Source organism: Podarcis filfolensis (genome assembly GCF_964270895.1).
Source record: "Podarcis filfolensis genome assembly, chromosome: 1".
NCBI classification, from domain to species: Eukaryota; Metazoa; Chordata; class Lepidosauria; order Squamata; family Lacertidae; genus Podarcis; species Podarcis filfolensis.
Genome location: NC_139604.1, coordinates 108932476 through 108950833, shown reverse-complemented (window position 1 = coordinate 108950833; position 18358 = coordinate 108932476). Strand labels below are relative to the sequence as shown.

Here is an 18358-nt window from a genome sequence, read left to right as displayed (position 1 = left end):
CATGCCTTGGTTATCTCCCGCTTGGACTACTGCAATGCACTCTGTGTGGGACTACTGGCCTTCTGGCAGTTCCCTCACCGTGAGAAGTGAGATTACAGGGAACCAGGCAGAAGGCCTTCTTGGTAGTGGCGCCCGCCTTGTGGAACACCCTCCCATCAGATGTCAAGGAGATAAGTAACTATACAACCTTTAGAAGACTTCTGAAGGCAGCTCTGTACAGGGAAGTTTTTTTAATGTTTGAGTTTTTTTGTATTTTACTATTTTGATGGAAGCTGCCCAGAGTGGCTGGGGCAACCAAGTCAGATAGGCAGCATATAAATGATAGAATTATTGTTCATTATCATTATCACCATCATCACCATCATCAAACAATACATTGTTTATTTCTGCATTTCATTTATGAATCACTTCCCATGAGGAATCCTCAAGGTTTTTGAATGTAATAAAAACTTACACAAACACAGTTTAAAACAACTAAATATGTAGGGATAGTTTAAACTAACAAAATCAAATGCATAAAATAAAATAAATTCAAATCCAATACAGATAACTAAAGATCTCCATTTAGAAGCCTTGTTGAAAGAGGGATGTCTTTAGCAGGCCCGAAAAAGGCACCTATTGAATATATAATAGGAGGGAGTTCCAAGCGATAGATGCCACAACACTAAAGGCCTGATTCCAACCTTGGCAGAATGGAGCTCCTGATAAGATCATAGAATCATAGAATCATAGAATCATAGAGTTGGAAGAGACCACAAGGGCCATCGAGTCCAACCCCCTGCCAAGCAGGAAACACCATCAGAGCACTCCTGACATATGGTTGTCAAGCCTCTGCTTAAAGACCTCCAAAGAAGGAGACTCCACCACACTCCTTGGCAGCAAATTCTACTGTCAAACAGCTCTTACTGTCAGGAAGTTCTTCCTAATGTTTAGGTGAAATCTTCTTTCTTGTAGTTTGGATCCATTGCTCCGTGTCCGCTTCTCTGGAGCAGCAGAAAACAACCTTTCTCCCTCCTCTATGTGACATCCTTTTATATATTTGAACATGGCTATCATATCACCCCTTAACCTCCTCTTCTCCAGGCTAAACATGCCCAGCTCCCTTAGCCGTTCCTCATAAGGCATCGTTTCCAGGCCTTTGACCATTTTGGTTGCCCTCCTCTGGACACGTTCCAGTTTGGTACGTGCAGGATGCCCTCTTTTGGGTGTGTAGGGGTAGAGGCAAGCTATGAGGATGAGAGTGAAATGTAGGGGGTGATTCTATAAAATTCTATAAAATCTCCATATACAAACCCAGAAACAGCTTCACAGTAAGAAAAACACATAATGGGAAGGGACCAATATAAATATATCAACGCAATTAATTGATAATTCATTTCCAGGTGTTAGCTGGAACAGAGTGATACGTCCCAAGTGGCCACTGGCAGAGCTCTCTCTTCTGGCGGTGGAGAACTGCCCTTGCTTGCAGATCGCCTTCTAATCTAGAACAATTTACCTACCAGCTCCAATAGACTGTAGGATGGTTCAGGCATTCAGTAACACTGAACTATGGTTTGGCACTATGAGTTTGAGTCATTTTGGAGCTGTTGTCTCTTCCCCTCAGGTGTGTTGATACCCTTCTTCCTCTCCTGCTATAAGGTAAACTGCCATTTTACCAAAGCTGAGAACTGTAGTTTGTGCTTGCCTGGCTAAGCAAAGTTGCAACCAAAGGATGAAACTAGTTAATGCTTTCTAATTCTGATCAAGCGGGCCCTTTTTTGCTGCAATAAATCTGTTAATTTTTAAAGTGTCGAAAGGAACTTGTTTTGCATACATCAGCTTTAAAACAAACAAAAGGAAGTGCTTCACATAGTTCAGAATTAACCTGTGGAATTCATTAACATAAAGTGTTCAGAAAGAATTAGATAAATAAGGTAGGTGTGATGAATGAAGGATCCATGCTGACAGCCATAAGTACAGTCTCCCTTTTCAGAGGTAGTAAATCTGACTGTTGCTCTTACTTTTTATTATGCAATGGGGGGGGGGGACTTTTTTCCCATCTGCAAAGTGAGCGTTCCCAAATCTCTGGATCTTGCATGTGCCCAGATCAATCTATTATACCAGTTCTGCATTCTCCCTTTTGATTTTACCACAGTCCCATCACCTCTGTCATTATTTCCAATAAGACAAGTTTGTGCACTAGTACCTCAGTTGTCAAACCTAATCCATTCCGGGAGACCGTTCAACTTCTGAAACGTTTGAAAACGAGACACAATGGGCGGTCTGCAAAGTCAGTGGAGAAAATTGAAAAAAAACTCAGCGGAAGCCATTCGACTTCCGAGGCGCATTCGAAAACAGAAGCATTTATTTCTGGGTTTTGAGCATTTGAAAACCGAGACGCTCGACAACCAAGGTACCACTGTACTTGAAGTAGTATTGAACAGTCTCTTTAGTGGACACCCTTTTCAATGTTATTTTTCTTACCTGGCTGCTAAGACTTCACAGATTGTTGAGGCAACAGCCATAAAAATCCATGGCTCATCCACATATACAGTTTAAGCAGAGATACAGCTGACTGGTTCATTACATATGTGGGAGATAAGCTTTCAGTATTTTACAGATCAGTCTAAACAATAAAAGCAAGATGAGAGAAACATCCCTATGCAGTGTATTTTATAGGATATAGTTTATATCTGTAAAAGGCCCACCCACCCCCTCCCTGGGTTTCTTCTTCCAGACCTTGGCCCAGGGCTCAGACATCTTAACTAGCTTCTCATTTGATTAAAAAAAAAAAGGTGCCTGCAAGGTCACCTTGGCTTTTGCATTCTTCATTGCTGCTTGACAAAATGATAGCATCATATAAGTTCATGACCGTGCCTCCGAGCTCTGGCAATCAGTATGACATTGCTCTTGTTTTTATTACATTGTTTATCTACATGTTACTCTGAGACAGCCAACACCATTGCAGTAGGTCCTATTTAATTGGATAATAAGGATTCCAAAATACAGTTTAACATCTCTCTCATAGTGACAGCAAATGAAAATTTGAGAATTGGTGGAAGTTTTACCAGTGTCTCTGAATTAGCATTTCTTTCTACTTTCATCAACCTGAGTTTTGAATGGGAAAGAAGGATCCTAGGAAATCCATTGTGATTATGTTTAGCAACATTTCGTAGAAACACAGAATTGTAGAGTTGGAAGAGTCCCTGAGGATCATCTAGTCCAACCGACTGCAATGCAGGAATAGACAGCTGTTCCATATGGGGATCAGACCTTGGCATTATCAGCACCACGCTGTAGCCCAGAGCTTTCCAAACTTTTCTTGTTGGTGACACACTTTTTTAGACGTGCATCATTTCGTGACACAGTAATGTCATGTTTTAGTAGCAAACTGGAGGTTAAAATAACCCCTTTCCAGCCCCAGGAGGAGAGTGGGGAGCATTCGCGTGACACACCTACACACTGCAGTCAACTTACTAATATGTTGCGACACACAGTTTGAAAAGCTCTGCTCTAGCCAGCTGAGCTATCCAGGCAAAACTTTCTTTCCTATTCAGTCCGAACACAACAGTGCTTTTTGCAACTCTTGACAGATCCAAGCCCAGTTGGTCTTCAAGAATTAGTTCTTTCATACCTTACATAGCATTATGTGTGGCTTGTCCACTGCCTGTTTTCCCAGTTAACGTGATAAGAAATGAACAGGAAATACATGTCTGTAAACGTGTGGCAGATTAGCACCAAAAAGCAGCTCGCCTATGAAGAAAAAAGCCAAGTAAAGGGGGGTGCCAAGTAGAGGAGTATAAAATTATGCTTAGTGTGGAGAAGGTAAATAGACAGAAGAGATTTCCCCCTCTCTCACGTGTAATACTGGGTCCATCCAGTGAAAGTGAATGGGAAGAAATTCCAGATAGATGAAAGAAAGTACTTCTTCCCACAGTTCATAGTTAGTCTATGGAATTCTACAAGACGTAGCGATGCCCGCCCAGCTGGGCAGCTTTAAAAGAAGATTAGGCACACTCATCAGTGGCTACATTCTGCTTCCCCTGTCAGAGATATGATGCTTCTCAATAGCAGCCGCTGGGAATCACAAGTGAGGAGAATGCTATTGTACTCAGGGCCTCCTTCCAGGCTTCCCACAAGCATCTGGTTGGCCATTGTGAGAATAGGATGCTGGTTGAGATGGGCCTTTGGTCTGATCCAGCAGGGCTCTTAAGTCAGGATTAGCTCCTTGGGTCCTATCTGCCACATGCTGAAGCGACTTACCTGAAATGCATTGCATGAATTTTCCAGGAGACAAATGGTTGACAAGTAGCAAACTTGTTTGGCCCATACAGGGTGAATTGGATCTTATTCTCTCTTTCTGCAATAGATCAAATTGCATTTATATAGCTGGTCTCCCTCCCCACACCTTGGCACTGAGCAGTTGATTTCCAATACCCAATCACAGCTGAAGTGGGATTCCAGCTCCTCAGGAGCAATTATCCGTCAATCTGTAGCACTTTACGCCTCATTAGGAAAGCCCAAATTAAGCCTCCTTACACACTGGCCTACCTGTATCCCATAGGAATATGAAGACCCATACCCTATAGCTGTTCTCACTTGAGGTGAGGGAGCGGGGAGCTAGAATCACTTGGAGAGAAAAAATCAGTGAATCTGTGTGAGCTAGGTGAAAACCTTCAAGGGGCTGGGCTATAGGCAGCAATGTAGTGAAGGTCGATAGCTGGGAACTGTGAGCCAGGACTGGAAGAGGAATCAGTCTCAGAGGGCAAGCCAAGAGTCAGAACCAAAGAACAAGACCAGAAATGCAAGTCATACTAGCTCTGGTAGATGTTGTTGCTCAAGCAAGTCTCAGCCACAGAGATAAGTACTTTCCATACCTTTCTGACCAGGAAGAGCAAGCTTGGATGTGGGGAGCCAGGCCAGATCTGGAAGGTTCTTCCTTGGGAGGCTAGAGTTATGGGGTTCGCCACATGGGACAGCAGTCAGCAGTTACTGACAACCAATACTCTTCAGTACTACCTTACATGTGGCTGGGCTTGCACAGCTGCAGCCAAGCCAATGTGATTCCTGGTAGGACATTTTGCAGAATGTTTCCTATGCCAGTGACCCTTTGAAGCAGCCAAGCTGGTCTAAGTATGAAGCACTCACGTTTTCCACAGACGCAGCAACACGAGTCCCCGGAAAGCTTGATGTTATAGTTAAAACTAGTGAATGTCACCACAGTTAGGGACTCTTCTTAGCTTCTCCTTGTATCAGGCTCAGGCAACACCCAAGGGTAAATCATTTTGTGAGAACTGTAACCTGGCTCACTGACTCTGAACATTTCAGGAGCTTCTCTGAACCACTCCTTTCCTGTGACAAGCCTTATTCTCCAGAGCAGGAAGCAATGGCAGGAAGATGTCATTTCTTTGAGGTGCTGGTGGTAGCAGTGCTTTCATTTCCATGTCCTTTCATCTCCCCACCCCCACTCCCACCCCGGGTCACAGTCTAAAGGGCACAGAGCAGTCTAAGCAGTCACTCAGCAGCACAGCCAGTTCTCCACCCGTACAATGACCACACTCCTCTGCCTTGCTTCTGCTGGGAGCAATCTAGATGCCTCTCAAACATTCTTCCTGGACATGATGACACCAGCAGGCTCACAGAGATACACAAATCTGCTTAAGAGGTCTACATTTAATCCTTCAACTAACCCAGGCCTGTACTGCTGTCTCATTAAAAATCAAATTTAAGATTTGAGTTTTGCCCTTAATTCTGTGGGGACGGGATTGCATTCCAAATTGCAGTATCAGTTGCCTTGTCTCCAAAGTTCTCACGTGCAGAAGTCTCCTCACAGGATGATATTGCTAGTAGTAGAAGGTGTGGAGGCGATCCCTTATTTTCACTGCAGCCCCCATGCAGAAATCTGCTCTGAAAGGTTGGGGAATCCTCCAGAACAGCATGGGAAGTGATGATGGATGTCAGCAAAAGTGGAAGCCTTGGCAGGATTGGAGTGCCTTCCTTGTGTGGAAGGAGCCCTTCCGTTTGTGGAAGAGCAACTATCTAAAAGAGAGACAAACCATTATCTCTTAGAGAAAAAGCATTAAATCACCTGTTTTCCATCTTCGGTTCACCTGATGCCAGTAAACAATCTAACCACTGTATTTTGCACCAACCAAAGCTTTCAAACAGTTTTCAGAGACAATCCCACCTACTTTGCATTGAATCATTCCAAATGTAGGGTTACCACTCTATGGGTATCTGGACAGGCCCTCTCTGTTTAGAACAGGCTGTTTTTTTCTAGATCCTCCCTCCCCCATGTCGAGTCTTTCAGCAAATAGGTGATTGCTTTCCCCCTCTCCTTTCTTCTGCAGCACTTACCAAAAGTACATTTCCTTCAGATTCAAATGCAACTAAAAAAGGTGCTATCAGCATGACGGTCAATGGAACAAAACTGCGAACACAAGAAGAGAGGTACTAAAGCAACTTCGGAATGTGCAGATACACTGTTGGAAACTCAGCTCTGCAGCACTTTTTTCCCAGTTCTGACTGCAGCTGTATTTACCAAAGCAGTGCAGATTCCTTGGTCCAACAGATGCCAAATAGTGACTGAGAACAACGTCTCAATTGTGGGTCTAAAACGAAGCAAGTGAAACCTGAATGTAAAATGCCAAAGAATCTTGTGGTTTGAAGTGCTGTCCCCATTGCTTTGTTTCAGTCCATCCCAAACCAGCCACCTTTGCCTTTCGTGAGTTTTGTTACATACCTTAATATGTTTTAAGTTCAAAGATGCAATGGATTTTTGGTTGAACAATATATAGATAAAACATAAACACAATCAGGTAATCGTTAATAGAAATTGCTTGGTGTGTAAATAAGATGTTTTATAACATAATTTAGAGCTGTACAGGCATAATAGCATTTTACAACAAAGGTGCCTCAATTGATGCATTATGCAATGATTACATTATTGTGCTTAATAATAGAAATCATTTATATCTGAAACAATGACCTGAATTTCCTCCACTTTGAGGAGAATTAAGATTACATGCTGCATTTCATTCTGTTTGGGACTACTATGTTTGTTGATCCAAGATCAAGGGAGAGCGCAGCCTAACCTAAATTTCCCCAGAACTGGAGGAAATTCAGTTAACCACTTGTTATGAACCACTTCTGTAATTAAGCATAATAATAATTTTGTTTCCTAAACCTAAAATCTCCAATAATGTAATGAAATATTTTATATCCGACATGGCAGAAGAGAACCAGAGTCACAATATCTAATTTTGTGCTACAAATGTACAATGTCTTCCTGGAATTGAATAAACAGGTTGAGAATGAACCTTTGGCAGAGGAGGTTGGTTTATATGAGTACCCAACCTTCTTTTTTTCCTTCTTTTAATAAAAAGCAATTTCTAATAGTCACATCCTTCCCAATACCTCTTTATTAAGTTTTTTTGAAATGTCACCTTAACTCTGAAAATTACAGTGTACAATAATTTAGACATATATTGTGGTCTCTATTGATGAAATCAGATATTCCCTTTCTTGATGTTTCTAATAAAACTTCCCCTTCCCCTTTACCTGCCTCTGTGATTCTTGGTTTATTGCCCATATCTTGGTTCTGATCTGTGAAATGCACTTGGTTTTAATGTTCAAGTCTGAGTCCTTGTAAAAGTGCCTTGAGAGCCAGCACAGTAGCCTAGCGAGAGATTGTTCTAAAGATATGGACTGTATTACAGTTGTCTCACTAATGCCAGTGTTTTCTTTAGATAAGCAGCCCACTGTTCAAGGACTTGGTTACATTACTAGCAATGATGCCAGCTTTCATTAGTGGCAATTATTGGGTTGTTGTGTGTCAAACCAGGAGTATTACTTTTAAACTTCGCTGTATGTGGATGGTTATAATGCATGGATGTATACCTGCTGTCATGAAAAGAGGCTCTTGTAATGACCTATATCTCTAGGTCATAGAATTGTAGAACTCAAAGGGACCACAAATATCATCTAGTCCAAACCCCTGCAATGCAAGAATCTTACCCAATGTGTGTTGTGGGGGTGGGTGAGGGGTGGCTGTAGCTCAGTAGGGCTTTGCATTTAGAAGTCTCAGGTTCAGTCCCTGGCATCTCCAGGTAGGGCTGGGAATATCACCTGAAACTCTGGAGAGTTGCTGTCTGTCAGTGTAGACCATACAGAGCTAGATTGACCAGTGGTAGAACACAGCTTCCTATGTTCCCTACATTTGCTTGTAGAATAAGATTCCCATTCATCAAGCTGAGGATTAACAAACTGGGCTTTTAAGTTTTATCTGCTAAATGCCTCTTCCTTCATTTTGAAACAGGGGTTACAAAAAGGGATCGGCTGATAAATCTAAACATCTCTTCTCCCCCCTCTCTCAACACACACACACACATACACACACACACACACACAGAGAGAGAGAGAGAGAGTTTTATTCATGCACCCGTGCATGGGGATGTGTCAGTCTCCCAAGCCTTTATGTGAACAGTGTGACTGTCTGTACTGACAGAGCCTTTGTGTGCGCAGCTGTGTGTGCAAAGGCTACAGGGCAGGCTACTTTATGCACCCCTGCTCCCATGTTCAGTAAGACAGGAACATGAACACCTGAAGAAGCCCATTGTCCATAGGTGCTGATTCCTAGGGGCTGAGTATTTTTCTTGTTCTGGCACCACTGGGCATCCTGCTCTGCTCACACACAGTAGGGAGTGTTTACTGTATTACAGCAGCTGCAAAACTACCCAGGACATTTCAAGATGGATTCATTCTTTGTCTGCCAAACCCTGGTCTCAGAAGCCTCCTGAAATTTGGATACCAATTTCAGCTTCTGTCAAGAAGGCTGATGAATGGAGCGCATGTAGGTAAAAGTTTACCTTCAGTCACATGCAAGCCAAGAGGAATACCTCAGAGATGAGCTTTGGAGAAAGACACACACACACCAAGCCTATCACATAAGCCATAAGAAGAACACAGCTACAAGCACTGCATATTAATGCTCTCACAAGTTCTCTTTCAGTGGTACTTCATGGGTAACTTTTCCACAACCCAGCAAAAGACTCCAAATATTCTCCAACCAAGTAATATGTACAAAAACACATATACTAGGAAAGACTTACATAACATCAGGAGATTCACCTATCCTTTGTTAAAACACATTGCTTAGTATTACATGAGACTTAAGAACCCGCAGAGTCATAGAATTGTAGCTGGAAGGGACCATGAGGGTCATGTAGTCCACCCCCCTGCAATGTTGGACTCTTTTGCTCAAAAGTGAGCTGAGAATGTCCCCAACCATATAACGGAAGCAACAAAAGTGAGGAGAAAAGTAGATACGTATCTTACTAAAACAAGGAGAAAAATACAAAGTTTGAGAAACATAATATGTAAACAGAATGATCACAACAAAGTGCAGTTCTGATGGAATAAAATTCTTATCACTTATTCAAAGATGTGGAGATGGACAGTTTTTAAATAGTAAAAACGGCCATATTTTAATTTGCATAGGTTTCAACACATTGGGGGTTATGGGTTTGTTTTGTTTTTATGATGTATTTTGTGTTCTTATTTTATGTTGTAAACTGCCCAGAGATCTTTGAATGAAGGGCTGTATACAAATTAAATACATACATACATACTGTATTTTTCCGTCTATAAGATGCCCCCATGTATAAGACGCCCCCTATTTTTGCGGCAACAACCAATCGCAAGTCCACCCTTGGCACTATCCGTGTATAAGACGCCCCCCTAATTTTTGACATTACAGTGGTACCTCGGGTTAAGTACTTAATTCATTCCGGAGGTCCGTTCTTAACCTGAAACTGTTCTTAACCTGAAGCACCACTTTAGCTAATGGGGCCTCCTGCTGCCGCTGCGCTGCCGGAGCACGATTTCTGTTCTCATCCTGAAGCAAAGTTCTTAACCCGAGGTACTATTTCTGGGTTAGCAGAGTCTGTAACCTGAAGCGTATTTAACCCGAGGTACCACTGTATTAGCACCGGAATTGCCAGCACACAGTATTTAATCCTCAAACGTTCTGCTGCTGCACTCTTGTTTTCTCTTTGAAGTCCTCGGCTGATTCTGATCGGGGATGCTGTGCTTGTGAAGGTCGCAAAGAATACAGCCCCTCTGCTTTCTCTCATATGGGCAATGAGATCAGTTTCCGAGGCTGATTTGCCATGGAGCTTGTTAAAACAACCACCCAGCAATTTCTGGTCGTGTCTTTGCAAGTGGATCTTGAAACTTCTTGTTATTTCCTAAAATAAAAAGCCACATTGTCAAAAGACTTAGCGTTAGATCATGTGCTGATTAATTTTGAAGATCATCCCACGGGTGGACGTTAAGTATGTTGTTTGTTCCGATCTGCTGAGTGCTACAATTGTTTCCCCAGCCTTAAGCAGACTAGAGCGGAGGGCAAATGGAGCAACAATTTGAAAATAAAGTTGTACTGAACGAAGGATTGACAGAAGGAGGGCCTCCCCATCACCACCATCCCAATAGCCCTTTTCATAAATAGCAAAATCATTTTGAAGAAATACTCAAAGAATGCAGTGCTGGCTCCAGGGATTTTCCGGGGTGGGTGGGAACATGGACAAGGTGTTCCGATCGAGTTCTCCTCTCCAAGGGCTCACTGCCCACACACTCTTCCTTTTGCTTTGTGCCCAGTCTGCACAAATGCCCAGAGAGAGAGAGAGAGAGAGAGAGAGAGAGAGAGAGAGAGAGAGAGAGCACTAAGGAAGCAGAGGTTGCTGTTCCAACTCCTCAGGAAGAAGAGGAACTGAGCCAGGAAAATGTGCCCTCCACCCCACTGAAGTGTGGGTCTCAGCAGGTGCCCATCCCTGACATTGGCCTTGAAACAATAACCATGGGTGCTGTGCATGGCCTTAGACATTTCAGTATCTCCAAGAGACACCTGTATGTGTAGAACTATTTCAAGCCTGTAACCTTCACCCTGCAGGTAGGGATTTCATGTTTTGAATGCTTCCCATATCATGGGCTCCTTTGGGATGAAAACATAATAATAATAATAATAATGATGATGATTATTATTATTTATTTATTATTATTTATCCCCGCCCATCTGGCTGCCCATCAGGGCTGCCTTCAGATGTCTTCTAAAAGTCTGGTAGTTGTTGTTCTCTTTGACATCTGGTGGGAGGGCGTTCCACAGGGCGGGTGCTACTACCAAGAAGGCCCTCTGCCTGGTTCACCGTAACCTGGCTTCTCGCAGTGAGGGAACCACCAGAAGGCCCTCGGCGCTGGACCTCAGTGTCCGGGCAGAACGATGGGGGTGGAGACGCTCCTTCAGGTATACTGGACCGAGGCCGTTTAGGGCTTTAAAGGTCAGCACCAACACTTTGAATTGTGCTCGGAAACGTACTGAAACTAAAGAGCATAACAAAGAAATGGTATGTGCCCAGCAGTGCTATAGGACTACTTTGCTCCATGTTGTACAGACGTTCCACCACTTACGCAGGGGTTACATTCTGGGGCCCCATGTGCATAAGCAAAAATTGCATTATTGAGGAGCACCTTCTAAGCACACCCTTAAACCCCCACCTCTGCTGCTGTCTCTCCAACCCAGACCAAAAATACTGTATCCAAAAATATCCACAACTAGAATTGAAGCTCTGGGGGCCACCTGGAGGCTGGGTTACACAGAAGCGCATTCAAATCTGAAATAGCTCACCCTAGGATCATGCACTCTGTGATATTGCTGAAACTCTTAATTTTCTGTTCCTTACCTAGAAAGGAGTGTAGTGAACTATCTCATAGGTTAGGTGAGAGAATGAACACCTTAATAATTATGAAGCATTTTGTAAAATAAAAGCCTTCTTTATAGATGCTGAGCGGTACTGGATATAACTTTAAAAGGGACACCGTTTTTTTTCCTTCCTGGAACTGAAACACCTGCAAAAGAAACTGAGTCAAACAGGCATATTTAAAGCACCAGATTTTAAAATTATTGCATTCAATCTGGCCACTCCATTTGCAAAATCCAGTACTAAACACATTTGTTCAAGAACTGCTATAACCTGTCAAGATTTTGCAGTGGGAACGTAGTTTGACTAATATTTCTCAAGCAACGATTGTATCAGGGTGTAAAATCAAAGCATTTTTGAAGTCTTTGTTTCATTCTCCTTCCTCTCAGGATGCATTTTCAGGAACACGGCATGACCTCCTCCCACAAAGAGATTGATCCCCCCCTTAGTCTGGCTGCACAGATATTGGTGATGATTTGAACTATGTTAGTTTTGGGAAAAGATCTGTAAAACCATCAAAACATACACTATCTCTCTGTTCCAGATTCCAACACAGCTCTATGAGGGCGACTTTGTGGAATCCATATGGCAATATAGAGGTTTTAGTCAGAAAACATAAAAAGACAGAACCCCGGTTCTCACACTGACCCAGTGCTGTTAGCAGCGCAGTGAACGAGCCACACGTACCTCTTCCCTTCCCCCATAAAAAGAGCCTATAGGATGAACAAGGCCTGCGCATGATGTTTTAAAAAGGATGTGGAATCGGCCAAACTAGGCCTATGCACCACCAGCTGTTCATGCAGAAACCCCAGTTCACGTTGCAGTCTATCATGGTGCAGAAAAGGGGCATGCACTATTCTTCCTTTGAGACTCTTGCACAACCACCACAGCAGAATGAATGTATCAGCTGGAACACGGTGTTCCCTCACAAGTTTCGCAATTCCATTGCTCATAAACGGCTAAGAGCTCATACCAGAAAACTTCAGCCATCATAATTTTATGGATGTAGCATACATCACATGATTCCCTCTTTTAAGTGTTTCATGTTGTTGACTGGGTAGCATGCTGGTTCCTTGGGGGGGGGAGACCTATTGCGTTGCTGTTTTTATTATTATTATTATTTATTTTGTGGTTTTATATCTTGATTTTAGGGACACGGGTGGCGCTGTGGGTTAAACCACAGAGCCTAGGGCTTGCCAATCAGAAGGTCGGCAGTTCGAATCCCTGCGACGGGGTGAGCTCCCGTTGCTCGGTCCCTGCTCCTGCCAACCTAGCAGTTTGAAAGCACGTCCAAGTGCAAGTAGATAAATAGGTACCGCTCCAGCGGGAAGGTAAACGGTGTTTCCGTGTGCTGCTCTGGTTCGCCAGAAGTGACTTAGTCATGCTGGCCACATGACCTGGAAGATGTACGCCAGCTGCCTCGGCCAATAAAGCGAGATGAGCGCTGCAACCCCAGAGTCATCCACGACTGGACCTAATGGTCAGGGTTCCCCTTTAGCTTTACCTATCTTGATTTTATTCTGTGAACCACCCTGTGAGACCCCCGAGTATAGGGTGGTATATAAATTCTGATGATGTTGTTGATGATGATGATGATGTCCGTCCTGGGACAAACAGACTTTGACCTATTAGTTCCATAACTAGATGGGAAATGACAGTTGACTACATCACAGAATTGTTGAGGAGAGTAACAAGACTGATTTTTAAAATGTTGTCAATCAGATAAATCGGGGGGGCGGACGGCGGACCTAATAGCTGCATTAGGGATATATAGGGTGGAATTCAATGTCATACGATTCTGACCATTCTGTCAGCACACGCGTTACTACTTGCTAAAGTGAACAATTTCCCCTTTCCCTCCCCCATTTTGTTTCCCCCCCTGCAAATACTCCAGAGTGGATTTGGGGGAGGCACAGGGGCAAAAGATGAGGGGAAGCCCCCTTGCACTATTACGAAGTCCTGGCTGTGGCTTCTGCTAGTGCACCAGGTTAATCTTAAGTGCACTTGGTGAAATTTGGGCCTCTCTATAAACCTCCTGCTCCATATCGCAAGCTGCCTATGTTACTCCCCTCCACTCGGAAAGTAGTTTACTACAGGCAACTGTTTCTGAAAAATACAAGTAAGTCCAAAGTCCCCCTGGTTGTGTTGAACTTGTTTTGTATTTCTTTTTGGTCCTGGCCGTTATTACTGAAAGCCTAAATGCTGCTAAAGCAGTATGACCATATTTATGCATTTGCACATATGGAGTGGTAGAATTCTTAGGATTTTAAACACTGCTAATAGAAACGTCAGGATGGTTCACGGTCAGGCATTTACGTTCTCCATATACCGAATGGCCTGCACCCACCAGTGCTCTCAAATCAAGTTAGCTGCAATAGTGTGCAGATGGATGGAGCAGCCCAGCAAACAAATCAAATGCTTCTTCAAGTGGAAACAGCTTCACGAAAGTTATCCGGCTGACTCTGGCTTCTGATTCATAGGTAGGCGAGTGGGTGATATATTGTGATATGTCAGTTGTGCTTGTCTGCTCCTAGATGGACCTGCCACATAGGGTGGCTTTGAGAGGCTTTGAAGTTGGCTTGGAAGCAATTAGCTGACTTGCCATTAGGCAAATTGCATTTTTCTACGGCAATGGGTAGAAACCTCTGATTTTAACCACTTGGCACTTGGTGTATTGTACTCTCACTTGCCAGTTTAAATTTACCACAGCAGTTTATAGTACTCCACTTGGATAGTTCAGTCGACGGAGCGTGAGACTCTTAATTTCAGAGTCCTAGAGTGGTGGGTTTGAGCCCCACGCTGGAGAAAAAGATTCCTGCATTGCAGGGGGTTGGACTAGATGACCCTTGTGGTCCCTTCCAACTCTATGATACTACGACTTTCTATGACTTTAATGAGGTAGGTAAACAGAAAATGGTCCACCTAGCCCAGTACAGTGGTACCTCGGGTTACAGACGCTTCAGGTTACAGACGCTTCAGGTTACAGACTCCGCTAACCCAGAAATAGTACCTTGGGTTAAGAACTTTGCTTCAGGATGAGAACAGAAATTGCGCGGCAGCAGCGAAGCGGCAGCGGGAGGCCCCATTAGCTAAAGTGGTACCTCAGGTTAAGAACGGACTTCCAGAACAAATTAAGTTCTTAACCCGAGGTACCACTGTATTGTCTATAACCAACTGGCAGTAGCTCTCCAGAAATGGATCTTTCCCAGACCTATTCTACCTACTATTAAGCCATGGCCTCCTCTGAAAATTCTCCTTAGTTTTGGTTTCAGCACTGCTGCCAGGTGTGAGGGGGCTACTCATCCCACCCTGAGTATCCCACTGCTTTCTCCATCTCCCTCCACCCCCCAGGCAGTCCCAATTTCCCCTCTTTCCTCGGTGGTTCCTCTGCTCTGCTCTCCACCCCCACAGAGGCAGATCTAGGGCAACGCGACCAGTTCCCTTGCCCTGGGCACCAAACCAAGGAGGTGTCACAGGACATCACAACTATGATATAGTGCATACGCCAGACAGAAGGCAAGAGGTGGGGGAATGCTGAATTTTTGCCTCGCACTGGGCGCCGCTGAAATTTGAAAGACCCAAGTCCTCCTTTGCTTACCAGGCAGCGGGGTGGGGGGTCCCTTGTCACTTCCTTTCCTCATCAAAAAGTATACATTTTACAAGGGGTGAGCATACTGTGAAGCAAAGCACCACCAAAGATGGCTTTTGCAGCCTGCCACCATCTTCTTTTCCTCAGACTGCCTCTGGTCCTCACACAGAAGCAATGTGCAGAAACGATGGGGGACTGTGACTGAAACAACCTCAGCCTTCACATGTGAAACATTTTATTCACCTCAGAAAATGGGATTTTGTGTTGGCTGGCATTAGCCCCGGTTTACATATGCTGGGGGACATGAGTGGTGCCGTGGTCTAAACCACCGAGCCTCTTGCGTTTACCAGTTGTAAGGTTGGCGGTTTGAATCTACGTATGGGGTGAGCTCCCATTGCTCTGTCCCAGCTCCTGCCAACCTAGCAGTTCGAAAGCATGCCAGTGCAAGTAGAGAAATAGGTACCACTGTGGCAAGGGACGAAGGTGGCGGTGTGGGTTAAACCACAGAGCCTAGGACTTGCCGATCAGAAGGTCGGCGGTTCAAATCCCCACGACAGGGTGAGCTCCCGTTGCTCGGTCCCTGCTCCTGCCAACCTAGCAGTTTGAAAGCACTTCAAAGTGCAAGTAGATAAATAGGTACCACTCCGGCGGGAAGGTAAACAGTGTTTCCGTGCGCTGCTCTGGTTCGCCAGAAGTGGCTTAGTCATGCTGGCCACATGACCCGGAAGCTGTATGCTGGCTCCCTCGGCCAATAAAGTGAGATGAGCGCCGCAACCCCAGAGTCGGCCACGACTGGACCTAATGGTCAGGGGTCCCTTTACCTTTACCATTGTGGCAAGAAGGTAAACAGTGTTTCCATGCACTCTGGTTTCTGTCATGGTGTTCCTTTGTGCCAAAAGCGGTTTAGTCATGCTGACCACTTGACCTGGAAAGCTGTCTGTGGACAAACGCCAGCTCCCTCAACCTGAAGCGAGAAGAGCACCGCACCCCATAGCCAAGTTTGACTGGACTTAACCATCCAGGGGTCCTTTTCCTTTTCCTTTACATATGCTATGCTGAGTATTAATGTCAGGCCTGTTTGCTGCTCTACCACTATCCTTGTTATAGATGCTGCTGCTATTATTATTATTATTATTATTATTATTATTATTATTATTATTATTAAATATATATTCTTCTCTACAGTAAAATGCTATGTATTCCCAAGAAAATGTGTTTAGCATCACAGTAACAAAAGCATTTTGCCCTTTTATTACTGGAATCGTAATGGTGCTAGGATTTCAGTAACTCTTGAAATGTGAAACTGCATATGCCCAGAGTATTTCATTTTTTAAAAATTAATCAAGATGGGCAACTGTTGTTGTTTGTGTTTTGCCCTAACATATTAGTTAGTTAGTTAGTTAGTTAGTTAGTTAGTTAGTTAGTTAGTTAATATATCCCCCTTCATCCGAAGCTCACAGGGTGGTTCACAACAAAAAAAATACAAAATTAGTTGTGCAGCATGGAGTGGTGGGAAGCGAGAAGAGAAGAGAAAAGTTAATTGATTGATTTTACTGCATTAGCCTTGTGGCCATAGCATGATATACATAGAAATAACAACATAAAATGGGGGTGGGGAGGTAAAGGTAGATATCGTCCTGGGCAAATACTTAAAGGGAGAGAGAAAAAAAAGAGATAACAGAAGCAACAGAGGATTTAAAACATTGAGTTAAAAGTTAATAAAGTTAAAAGAGTTAAAAGTTAAAGAGAAAAGTTAATAATGTGCTTCACACATGTTCATCTAAAAGACCATTAAGTCCAGGATCTAGGCTGCATGCACACCACACATTAAAAGCACATGACTTCAGCCCAAGCATCCTGGGAACTGTAGTTTGCTAAGGGTGCTGAAAATTATAGCTTTTTTGAGGGGGATTCTTTGTGGGAAATGGTGTGCTTTAATTGTGTGATGTATACACAGCCTAACTACTTCTCTGTATCACTGGGAACAAAAACAGACTTAAAATAGCCCTTTCCACTGCTTGCTGCCTGTTTATTCGCAGAGGGTTTTTTTTAGTGTACAGGAGCATTTTAAAATGTAATCACACACACACACACACTTTGATGCTGCAATCCACAGTACCGCCTCTTTTTGCTGCATGTGTAGACCAGGCCTATTTCTGTCTACAATCTGTTTTTTTGGTGCGGGGAGGAGGGAGGCTGTTTGCTTGCTGTGGGGCATCCTGTTCACTCAATCTCAATTTCCATGAGATTAAAAATAGTAGCTTCAAATAAAACACACTGTACATTTAAATAGAAAGTAAACAAAAGTCAGGCAACGCTGGGAAATTCTGCCTTAATTCATGCTGCTATTATGTGTTCCTGAAATAGTTTCTATCTTTAGAGGTGCCCTTAAGGAATTGTGAAGAAACCTGGCATTATTTACAGTGAATGTCACACTTTCTATTCTGTTGCTTGAGCACCACTTTAACCCCCTCCATCCTGTGTTCTCTGGCACAGCTCTTCCAAACATTTGCCTGCACGTAGCCCCATTGAAGTGAGATACTTTGTGAGGGAATGTTTTCAAGGCGAAGGCCTTGTATTTGTACACGCTGAGAAAGGCAACACTCGTAGTCAGGGGGTGTTGTTACACGTCAGATCCAAAGCGTAGAACACATTAACTGATGGGACTACTCCCCCCCCCTTTAACACTGTATTTGCTAATTAAAACCACTTTCTAATGAGGTTTTCTCCAGACTTGTTAAATACCATCTAGACTCCGTGAGGCAAATCTGGTCTTGTTTGTCCATCAATGGCCTTGCAATGTGGCAGACTCATTGTGGAATACTTTCCCACTAGATCCAGGCTTTAAGATAAAATTCTCCTGGGCTAGATCCAGGCTTTAGGATAAAATTCTCGTTAATTAAATCGCCGCCCCAGACATATTAAGCTTCCTTCTGCTAATGTTCCTGACAGTTATTAAATGCAACAAATCTGATGTTGAAAAACCCTACAAGCATTGGGCATGATCCAGCACAAAACAAGCACATTTTTTTAACTG

General features: G+C 43.6%; 1 protein-coding gene across 7 annotated transcripts in view; it reads left to right on the top strand.

The window, feature by feature from the left end:
* Positions 1-18358, top strand: part of CEP128 (centrosomal protein 128) — a 221780-nt gene that overhangs the window by 190468 nt on the left and 12954 nt on the right. For 5 of the 7 annotated variants that reach the window (XM_083611522.1, XM_083611526.1, XM_083611525.1 and 2 more), the window contains one exon: positions 6330-7538. The exons of 1 other annotated variant lie outside the window; for it this stretch is intronic. In XM_083611522.1, coding sequence (XP_083467648.1) covers positions 6330-6436 — 107 coding nt within the window. In that variant the 3' untranslated portion in view covers positions 6437-7538. Of the gene's footprint in view, positions 1-6329; positions 7539-18358 lie in introns of those variants that run through there. One more of the 7 variants, XM_083611523.1, reaches the window with a different exon arrangement.